Raw genomic sequence first — 12,330 nt, forward strand, 5'->3', positions numbered from 1 at the left:
TAAAAATCTGTAAACCGCTTAGAGAGGGCTGAAAGCTCTATGAAGCGGTATATAAGTCTAATTAATTAATAAATAAATATTACAATACTGCACAATATAAAAAAGAAGTTGGTAAGTATAAAGATGTTACATTGAAACGAAATGATTAACATGTAAGAAACAAATGAGCTAGTACTGGCCAGTCTGCTGATTTTTGGTGGTAGTTCTTCAGTACTGTCAGTGCAATACATCTTATGGCTATTCCAGTCTGTACCATAATATGTTAAAAACTTGCCTGTGTTAGATGGGGAATGACATTTAAGGCAAGTAACTGAAGCATGCTCAAATATTAATTTTGTCACATCGGTGTAATTATTCTGACTTCAATGGAACTATTCTAGAAGTAAAATAGGTAGAGTTGGTAGGTTACCGACTCATAGAAAAGACAATGCACTATTGTAACTATGCTTGTTTTAGCATAGATTTGCTACTTTGTATTTCCTCATGTCTGTTTGTGACTTAACATGAGGAAAGGCAAATTGAGGCCTAACTCCAAATTACTCCAAAGATGCAAGCTAACTGTTTAGTAGAAAGAAAATAGAGCTGAGCCAAGTCGGATAAATTTCAGGTTGGTTTTGGAAGCAAATGTTCTAATCTAGCAATAAATCAGTTTATTCTATGTATGCTAAAAATGAGTCATAAAGTATCACATATTACCCAAAATATACAAGCTTACTCTCTAGTAGAAAGATAAAGTAGCTGAGGCAAGTCTGATAAGTTTAAGATTGGGTTTGGAAGTAAATGCTTTAATCCAGCAATAAATCAGCTTATTCTACGTATGCTAAAAATTCATGTGTACTATATCTTATGTATATTTGCTTCTCATCCCCTGCTCATATAGAGTCTTTCTCACTATAATTGTCAGATACAAGGAATATTCCTCTTAAGATGTAGCTGCAGTGAATTATTCTTCATGTTGCCTTTCCTTCCCCCGCCCCAAATAAATTATCTTTCTATACTGACAACACACAATTATAGGGAAGAAAAATCTGTAAGTGCCAAACAGAATCAAGAATTTGAAATGTTTGAAAGGCTATAAACCAGACAATTACAGTGTGAAGAAAATAACAAAGAGAGTGTGGAAGTTTAATGCTCAGATAATTCTGTTGCTGACCATTGTTTCCTGGAAATTTATTAGCTTATTAGTTTCTTGTAGCAGGGTCCCGTATATTTTGCTTATATTGATTACATAGAGCTGTGAGGGCAAACGTATGGCACGTGTACCAGAGGTGGCACACAGAGCCCTCTCTGTAGGCACGTGCACCGTCGCCAGCTGCTCTTTCGGGTTCTGCCGAATGCATGTGTGCAGGACCAGCTGGCCAGTGCGCATGCACATGATGGAACCTGAAAGAGCAGCTAGCCACCACCCGCATGTGCACCAGCCAGCTGCACGTTTGTGTTCCAGTGTGTGTGTGTGTGTGTGTGTGCGCTCCAGTATCGGCACTCGGTGCTGAAAAGGTAAACCATCACTGATATAGAGTGTCATGTACATTAATAGTACAATATAAATGTAAGTAAATGAATTAAATCATGTTCAGTCCATCTGAATGGTTCAATTTTTTTTTTTAATGATTAATGATTCTCATGCAGCTGAGGAATTAGTTTTCAGGAATGCTTTTCTTGGAGAAGTGCTTCTGAGAAGCAAACTAAAGACAGATCATTTAGCATTACCAATTATAACTGATTTTCCTTATAGTTCTAAGGTAATCTTTCCCAATTGATATCCTCTGGACTACAGCATTCAGAATTTCTAGGTAGCATACCCACAGTGAGTTTAGGTGGGTACCTGCAGTCCCTGGTGTATAGTAGGATAAGAAGCCAAAATCAGATATGAGAAACGTGCCTCTTCTGTTTTGATATACTAATTGACCTGTGTTAATGATATCGCTTATGGTATACTATTTTTTTGAGGCGTTAGGAAAAAGGAGGCATTCTCTGCTCTGTGAAATGCTTTCTTTTATCATGCCATAAGGGGTGCTTTCTTATATGTGACTGTTGAAACCTGGCATGTTTTAAGTGCCCCTGTTTGACAATAATGCTGTGCTTCCCTAAATTTCTGATGGAAGTTATCTTTATTATTTTTGTTAACAATAAAGAAATAATATTTAAAACTCAGAATAAGATACTCTTTTATGTGTTTCTGAAGTTGTGCTCAAGACAACTTTAGTATCTCTGATGTTTTATTCCATATAAGACACATAATAGTTCCAGTTTTCATATAACCTTTACCTGCAATACCTAAAACTTGTACATACCTGGCAACATATCTCTTTTGTTATAATTTTTAACAAGATCTAGAAATGTTGGCCTATCAACAAATCAGCAATGAGTTTGGCTTGAAATATGAAAGTTTTTGCATATATCTGAAGCATATTTTATGTTGCATATTTACAAACCATCTTGTGATACCAGTGCAATTAGTTCTGTAAAAGCACTTTTTAGTGGGATAAATTACAGTGCCCAACATTTTAGGATGGCCTATAACATGCAATTCATGGAGCTACAATATAGCAAACATGCTAGAATAGGGAAGAGTGGCCTAATAGGAACACTAAGTAACTATATTCTATACTGAATTTATCTTTGAAATAATCATGCAAATGCAAAATTCTTGTTTTAAATAATGAGTTCTTGGGTTTCTCTCCAATTTTTGAAGTGGTTTGCAGAGCAGTATTAATTTCCTTTCATTTGTGCACATGAACACATACATGATCCAGAATGAATAGCTTCAAATAAATTACTATAATCTCTTCAGAGGCAACATAATATTGTCTACCATTGCCTTACTAAGAGTTCTGGAAAAAGAGTAGATAGTCATTTTATGATGTGTTGAATTGCTCAATTTAATATTTGTGGAATACTGTATATTTGGAGAGCTACTTATCTCTTTAATGTTTTCAAAGTAATTTGAAAAACGAAACTTTCTTTTAGAAAGCCCTTTTGATTTAAGCCAATTCTTTTTGTTCTGTTTTCGGGGAAACATTCTGATTCTATGTCTACAATAATAGGACATTAATAGCAATTCAAATAAAATTTCAAAATGGATGATTTTGCATATATATATATATATATATATATATATATATATATATATATATATATATATATATTTATATTTATATTTATATTTATATTATATTTATATTTATATTTATATTTATATTTATATTTATATTTATATTTATATTTATATTTATATTTATATTTATATTATTTATATTTATATTTATATTTATTTAAAGTCACAGGTTTGATTCCCAACATAGGGTATGGCTAGCTGATGAGAGCTAAATAGCTTGAAATAGATCTATACTAGTCTCCCTTTATTTATTTATCAGCATAAATATAACATATATATACATACATACATACATACATACATACATACATATATATATATATATATATATATATATATATATATATATATATATTCATTCTAACCCAGTGGTTCTGAACCTGGGGTACACGGACCCCTGAGGACCATGATGTTGTCACAGGGGGTCCACAAAGACTTGAAGAAATGTTATAATTTAAAATTTGAGTGGAATCTTGGGGGTCCATGGCCACAAAAGTTATTTAAAGCAGGTCTATGGTGAAGAAAAGATTGAGAACCACTTTCTAACCCATTTCAATGGCTGACCAAGAAAGAAACAAGGAGTGTAAATCTTGTTCTTGACCTGGCTGCATTGGCTTGGCTCTGCTTTTTGAAGAAAATAAATTGATTCCTGTCTGCTCCAGTCTGGAGGGAGGGAAGGGAAGGGAAGGAAGGAAGGAAGGAAGGACTTTTGGTATACTAAAAATCAGAAGACCCCAGGAGTTTCAGCTACAGCATTTCTCCACTTCAAGAAGCTTCCATTGCTATCTGCCACATGTACCTTGTGACAGTAGTGGATTGCTCTTACCGTCGCTACCGGTACACTGATTGCAGTCTGTTCATGCATGCGCCTGACGTGTGTGCATGCATGCGCAATCCACCGTCCCTGCGACAACCAGCTGCTTGTGGGCTCATGCAGGAACCGCATGCTGTGTGTGCATACGTAGTGTGCCTTTTAGCATACATAACAGCTGTAGAGCACAGGCAGGCAGGTGGGCCAAACAAGCCACTGTAACGGTACGCTCTCAGCTGCTCCAGGCCACTACTGGTACGGCCGTACTGGGCCGTACCTGCAGCAACCCACCACTGCCTTGTGGCTTCCAGACAAGATTTAGGATGCAGAAAACACAAGAAGAAAATTAGTAATGCTTTTCCAGTCACAATATGAGCAGTCATTGAGAAGATCCAGACATAATTTTTCAGCCTCTGTAAAGCTTGGAAGAAGGAGAACTCTAGAACCTTTTTCTCTTCCTCCATGAAATTGCAATAGCAATGATGAATTATCCCAAAGATGGGAAGGAAAGGAAAGGCAATGCATATGAGTCAGAAGACTCATCTGATCCTAATCATGCTCTTCATGTTCAAGGCAAGAAGGATCCACAACCCACCATAGGCCTTCTTTCATGAATCATGGTCATATGTAAGGGGATTTGCTACATCTTCTAAGTCAAATCCTGGCCAATAAATTAGGAAGTAGGATTATTTGTAGCACATGTTCCTTACAAAAAAATGATGGACTGCTTACCACCAAGGGTGAAAGCACCTGTCCACCTTTGAAAATAAAGCATAATTCTCTTCACTATTCTCTTCATCATAATTCCAAAATGGTAGTAGAAAGATGGTGGACTATCACTTCCAGGATGCTATGTAGAAAAACTGGAAGGGAGAACAAAATCCAGCCACAACTGTGCAAGGCATGTAATAAAAGGGAACAATGTTGCATCAATGCATTGAACTTGAAGTCATTTCTGAAGTCGGTCCCAAATAGGACCTACCCAGTCATTGAATGAAAAAAAAGAATGCAAATTATCTGGGTAAAAGATGCCTCCATTCATACCATGACATTGCAATTTTATTAAGATAGAATTTTACTCAACTGTAGAATAGGCAGCTTTTAATCCAAGAGGCTTCAGAGGTTCACCAGATAAGCAATGTTTTCCCCAAATGTTTCTTTAATTTGGTCAATGAAAAATATATAGAGCTAATCAGATGCATAATTCCACAGTTCTTGCTTGAAACAAAAAATAAATGAAAAGCTACAATTGCTTTTTAAAATCTTTATTTGCTCTTTTCTAATCCGTATGATCCCTGCCTAATACCTAAGCCAATAGTGTACAGAAACAAAGAAGGTATCTAAGAGATCCACACTAACAGAAAATTAGGGAGCAAAAAATATGTACAGAAAGAAATTGCACTAGAGCTATAATGTACAGCAAAATTCAATTATAATCAGAATCTCAGTTTGGACCTGCTTCTTTCTCTCTGATATCTCAGTTGACACAAGACAAATGAAAGTCTGAACAACTTGCCAAGAGTTCATGAGTTCCAACTCTTTGTTGGAATGCCTTCAATTCTGTACCAGGGCTGTAGCATTTGTACACATCAATCTGCCAGGAACTTTGGCTCACAGGGTCTTTGGTTCAAGCACTTGAAAGAGTTTGTTAATCCAAAACCAGTTTACTATCCAAGCCTTTCCTGGAAAAATGATGAATCTCTTGTATCTATCCTGATTAATAGCAAGGAGAAAGAGAAGCCTAGGCCCATGGCTTCTAAATGCACATGATCAGAACAGGAAATAAATCTTTGCATCTATCTTATAGTTAAGCTTTCAGGAAAAGTATAATTCATATCACAGTGACTTTTCTCCCACCAATCTATGAGGCACATCCTCTCAGGTTAAATGATCGTTAGTAAAACTAAATAGGAAAAAAATGGATACAGGTGGGAATTCAGCTTCACTAGGCAGGTGAGTGTTAGAGATAATCCATTTGGGATGTGATTTGGAATTTCATGAAACATAAAATCAAGAGGCAACTAGCCATCCTCATAGTTTAAGAACAAGATAAAGTATTTCAGGGTGCTTCAAGCAAATAAATATCTTTTAGAGATCTTTGCCACACAGTGTGTTTCCTCAGAAAAGTGTATCTTAAGTGTCTTCTCCATCTACATAATTTCTAAGAAGAGTAAGACTGGAAAATGAACCTTACATATGCTATCCTTAAAATTTATGTTATTTTTTTTTAGTTGGGTAGAATAATTGAACACCGAGTGCTCACGGTGTCCTATCCTAGAGGCCACTTTTACACTACACCTTGACTAGCTTCAGCTCTACATAAGGAAACTGAATGGGAACAGCTCAGAGTAGTGGTCTGTTTATTCTCTCTGTTTATTCTTTAGGCATGCAGTATCCAACAATACTGGATGTAAAAGATCATATTGCTTGTATGGATTAATTATCATTTTGCTATTAAAATGGACTATTCTTATTCTTATAGAATATTGTACAACTGCAGTTCTTCTAATTCTAACTTGCTGATTCTACAACACAAATGTAAAACCAAGTCTGCAACATCCATAACTAATTTTAGTTGAATCTGAACCGGGACTGTCTTACAAATCCTGAAGCTGAAGCTCGCTCTTATTTTAGCGATATTTAATTGGTAATAATAATAGACACAGAAATTTGGAAATGAATAATGTTTAGCAATTAGATTTTTTTCCTGAACAGGAACAATGGGGCCTATACTAATCTCAAGAAGTTTTTTAATATTCATTAAGGGTGCCCATTATTTTCTTACAGTTCTGTTTCTTCACATGTCATTATTCATGCCATCCAATGCTTCTGTTTCTGTGGCTCTCTTTGAAGGTCACTTCTGCTACAATTGTGGATTAAGGTTTTATTCAGCCTGTTTATAAGTAAAAACCTGCCTCATCCTTGTCCCTAGGTATGTGGCTATATCTCGAGAGGAGAGAGAGCAGAACCTAATGGCATTTCAGCACAGTGAGAGGATTTATTTTCGGACTTGTCGGGACATCCGGCCAGGGGAGAGACTAAGGGTCTGGTATAGTGAAGATTACATGAAGCGGCTGCACAGTATGTCTCAGGAGACCATCAACCGAAACCTCACAAGAGGTGAGATCCCCCACCCCTTTCCTTACACTAATTGTTTGTGTCTTTATTTTTGACCTGGTTATCAGGCAGTTCTTGCAAGAATCATGTATGAAAAGAAGTCCACAAATTAAAAAAAATCAGCAGTGTAAAATAATAGGTTAAAATAAACAGACAATACAGTTGAAATACCCTGTTTCCCTGAAAATAAGCCCTCCCCAGATAATAAGCCCAATAGGGCTTTTGAGCACATGCACTAAAATAAACCCCTGAAAATAAGCCCGCCCTGAAAATATTGCCACACAGCAGCAGCCATGAGGTGACCACACTCGCCACCTCCTGCACCACAAAAATAACAAGATCTCCTGAAAATAAGGCCACGTGCTTATTTCGAGGTTCAAAAGAAAATAAGACCTTGTCTTATTTTGGGGAAAAAACGGTAGATACATCAAATAAAGTATATACCGTAAGGGATATGGGAGAATTTCATCTACTATCTACTGAAAAGTAAATAGCATCGTCTTGAGGGAGATATTTTTGGCTTGATTTTGGGGGTGGGTGGTGATGGTAAATAGGGCAGATACAGTGACTGTGGTACAGTTGTAATGTCCTTTTCAATTTGCAACATATCTGTATCTTTCTGGCAAACACAATGGCTGTCATGATGCTTAAACTTGACAATGATCTGCAGCCATTAATATTCATCAAATATACCTGACCAACTTTATATACCAAATACTGATGAGTGCTGGAGAAAGAATGATTTCTCCACTGACAGAGATCTAATTCGGAACTTTCCAAATATATCCAGACATTAGGACAAAGATATACTGATCTGAGGATAGTGTGCATGCATCATTATGGGTTTTGCTTTCTTGGTGTAAAGGTCCACTCACAAAAGTACTTTAAAAGGGAGCTTCATATATTGTAGTTAATTTAAGTTAATGGTTGAAAGAAAGGAAGAGGAGGATCCAAATGAAATTATTTTCCCTGTTATTTTTTTCAACACTATTATGGGTGATTTATTTATGTAATGTATTTTGCATGGAGTTTTACGTTGTCCTAAAACTTAAGCAAAAATGAAAGAGGCAGATTGTAGATGAAAAAAAAATACTGTTTTTCATATAGTATCCAACAATTTTCTTTCTACTAATTGGACCAGCCTATATGTTTTAAAACCAATAGTGCTGAGAGAGTTGCTGATAATTGGGTCATACTTAGCTGGTGCTCAATGTGTGCAGGTAGGCTTGTGTAAATGCACTTTCCTGGTTACAGAACTGTAGAAATGATTATATTTATGAAAAGGTTATTGTTTTTATTTTTATTTTTTGAGTAGCTGCAATCTTGGTTAAAGTTAAAGGTAGCTTTATTACATTTCTAAGCATTTTGATTTTAAAATCTGGTATCAGATTGGAGTGAAAAATGACAAGAGGTAAAAAAAATGATGACAACTTTAAAAATCAGCATGCTGCAAACTCCAGGTGCTTGGTAGTCAAAGTGGTAACTATCTGAACTGTGTTTCCTTATTTCCTGACCTGTGGATATGTGTGCATGTGTGCTTCTGGAACAGTACATGAGAAGTGTCCAGAAGATCATTGGGAACAACAACAAAAGCTCAAAATAGCAGTTGCTCATAAATAGTTCAGTTACCCAAGACTCAAGGTCTAGACAGACCAATCTGAGCACAGTTTGGATTGACTACAGGAACACCTACAACTCAGTGCCACTCACTTGGATTTCTGAATGCCTGCACTATACAAAGTGATCAGGACACTAAGGACCTTCCTCAAGGATTCAATAGGACATTGGGAGATAGCACTGAAAGTCAACTAAGGCAACTCACTCAAGTGGCCATCAAGTGTAATATATACCAAGGTGATACACTGTTCCCTCTGCTGTTCTGCAAAGGCTTTAACCTCCTCAGCCAGATATTCACAAGAACTGGATATGGGTACAAGTTCAAGAGTGGAACTACCACCAGCCATCTCCTCTAATGGATAAAATCAACTTTTATGCTAAGAATGAACTTGCTGCTTTACCTGACACAAATCTACAGTGAGGACATTAGGATGTCATTCTGACTGCAAAAATTTGGTGATGATAGTCAAAAGTGGGAAAGTAGATAAGACTGATGAGGTGGAGCCACCAGTGGGCTACATATCAAACACACAGATTAGTTACAATTATATTGGTATAACCACATATGGGAACCACAGTGGGGAGGCAACGAAGACAGCAACATCAAGTACCACCAAAAGATAAGTCAGCTCAATGGGAAGAACAAAATCTATGCCATTATCATGTATTCCCTGCCAGTCTTAAAATATCTTGCTCGTCAAAGTAGTACAGGGAAGCTGCTTCCCAGAAGCTCTTCACAATGTATGAAGGTTTCCACCCCAATTTCCCAGAAATTGTACACCAGCCAAAAAGAGGTCAGGTGGTATCTGGTGAGTGTCAAAACCACTGTCTTTGATGAAACCCAGAACATCCAAGAGTATAGCAGTAAAATGGCACTCAAAAATGTGCTGAGAGAATGTCTGAAGTAGCAGCAGACATGGGACGAAAATCAAACAGTGCCATAGCAAGACAAGACCCTGCATAGGATATAACATTGAAAGATAACTGAGGTGGCAGACATTGTGAAATCTTACCAGTGTCTGGAAATCAGTTGGATTAAAAGATGTCATTGAGGCACTGTTCATAGCAACACGAATAGGCACTAAGCACCAAATCCAAAGAAGAAGGTGACTACTATAATATGCTGAACCCAAGTATGAAGTTTCAGTATGAAGCTACTATGGTCATGTTTTCTCTCCTGATCACTGGTTAGTGTCTTCTACAACCATTTTGGATTAGTGGAAAGACCAGACACTTGATTTCTGGGGAAATTCTGCCTGTTTAATGCTTTATCCATATTTTATTAACATAGTTTATGCATTATTTGAGGTAATGCTAGTGTCAGGGTTTCAGTAATAACTCCAAAGCAATCAAACTCTGAGGCCTAGAATTTCCTCAAACAATAATTTTATTCGGGATGTCATATTGGCACAGCTGGTGAAAACTCAACTCTGAAGGACCCAGGGTTTTCCCCATTCAAATCAAAGTCCAAAGTTCCTTTCCTCCAGGTCATATGTCCAATCAGGTCATAGTCCTAACTCCGGCAGGCTTTGGCCCATGCCGTTCCAACACCTGGTAGAGCATCCTTGGCTCCCATGAGAAAGAATGTTATTTTGCCTACGCATCCCCTCCAGCTGTCTCTACCTCCCCCCTTGCGTTCCCACAGATCCACCCAGCCTCACTGTGGTAGCCTTGAAGATGCTCCCCAAATGGCTTAAGGGCTGGCAGCTAGTAATAAATACTATATTTGAATTATCTTTTCAAAGGTGTTTTATTATCACATATGAAATACCTAATGGTCTGTGGAATCTCTTTGGATGAATTTATTATTTTGCTTTGGGAGAGCTTTACTTTCGGTTCCACCACAAAAGCGCGTAGGATAAAAGCGCGCTCGACAAAAGTGCGCTGTGACGTCATCACAGCGCGACGAAAAAGTTCGAAAAATGTAAAAATAAAGCGAAAACCTTACCCTAAGCCCCCCAAACCTAACCCTAAACCTAACCCTTAATCTAACCCTAAACCTAACGGTTAAAGTAACGAAAAACTTAACGCTAACCCTTAACCTAACCCTAACGCTAACGCTCTAAAGCTAACCCTAACCCTTAACCTAACCCTAAACCTAAACCTAACCCTTACCTTTATGTGAATCGGCTTGCTTTAATTTAATTTTTATTAATTTTTATTTGAATTTTTCGATCTTTTTCGTCGCGCTGTGATGACGTCAAAGGCGCGATTTTGTCGATCACGCTTTTGTCGTCCGCGCTTTTGACGGGTCACGTTACTTTCAAACTGTAACTTAGTGTTATATCAAGAGTCGAAACTTCTAATGAATTCCAATGTACCTCTTTAGATAAAAGAGCAGCCATTAAACACATCCCATGGCCAGTCCTGCAGATAAACTGATTTTTAAAAATATTCAAATATTTGGATCATTTATACAAAGTTGTAATGTTTATATTTGCAGCAAAACCACAGTTAAACATGATTTAGTAAATACAGCCTATTTCACTTTTCCAATATCAAGAATATCTAGTATTTTTGTCTTATACTTTGACTTGGTAAAAGAGACTATATTTTCAAATGCATACTTACTCTTTTATTCACATATATGTGTGTGTGTGCATGCGTGTACATGCATGCATGTATGTATTATAAGCAAATCCTTAAACAGAAAAAAGTCAGATGCAGAAAATTTTCTGGAAGGAAAGTTCCTTCTTCTGCTTCTCTCCAGTTCAGTTTAAGATTGTGAAACAATTAAAATTATGGCTAGCTGTTCATGAATTGGTTTATGAAAACATACCAGATCAGTGGAAGCAAATTCTATATAATATAGTGTAATTATTAGGTAATTGAAGATGTTGTTTAAAAAGGCATATCTTAATGTTAAGATAGTAGTAGTACTAGTCTGAGAAATGCAGCTGACGTCTTCAGATCTATTATGTATTCCCCATATGGAATTACCAAGGATTATAGTGCTGAGATTTGGCACAAATTGTTGATGTTAAGTTTTGTATTTTTTCCTTTTAAAACATATGCTACACATAAACACCTATACACAGCCTTTTAGAGTTCACTGGAGCCTAAACAAATAATAATAAATATGCAGTCCCTAGCTGCAAAAATAGTATTCTCCCTGCCTTAAGAATGGTGCAGTTAGCTCTGTCCTACATCTCCTGAAATCTCAGTAAAGAAACCACCCTTCCAGACTCTCATTCTGATAGTATTGGACAATATATTTGTTCAGGCAGGATTTTATGGATGTTGTTCACCCTGGAATTGGAGAATTTGAGATGGGAACATGGCTAATAATGCTTAAAATAGTCTGTGTATCTTGAATGTGGAAGTGGATCTTGAATCTTTTGTTTTGCCTAATCCTGGAATCAGTGTCACAGAAAACCCAGAAACTGAAAATTTAGAAATGAACTTGATCAATGAGATCTAAACATAAATACCCAGTAATCTATCATCCATACTCTTTGTACATTTATTTCAATAATACTTTTATGTGATAAATATTGTTGATATTGTAACTGGATGAAGACTCCTACAAATTAAAATTCTCTTCTGTTGCTAAGAAAGGAAAATTCTGAGGAGACACACTTCATAGTTGGGACTTAGCTATAAGATGTTAATTAAAGTTGAAGTTAGTTGGTGATATGTCTTTATGTAAGGAGAAAAATTCCCTTGA

The 12,330-nt window shown here is 36.6% G+C and overlaps 1 protein-coding gene across 3 annotated transcripts in view; it reads left to right on the forward strand.

Moving 5' to 3' along the window:
* Positions 1-12,330, forward strand: part of PRDM11 (PR/SET domain 11) — a 54,295-nt gene that overhangs the window by 31,850 nt on the left and 10,115 nt on the right. For all 3 annotated transcript variants that reach the window (XM_032226536.1, XM_032226527.1, XM_032226545.1), the window contains one exon: positions 6,862-7,049. In XM_032226536.1, coding sequence (XP_032082427.1) covers positions 6,862-7,049 — 188 coding nt within the window. The remainder of the gene's footprint in view (positions 1-6,861; positions 7,050-12,330) is intronic.

This window comes from Thamnophis elegans, chromosome 1, assembly GCF_009769535.1.
Source record: "Thamnophis elegans isolate rThaEle1 chromosome 1, rThaEle1.pri, whole genome shotgun sequence".
NCBI lineage: Eukaryota > Metazoa > Chordata > Lepidosauria > Squamata > Colubridae > Thamnophis > Thamnophis elegans.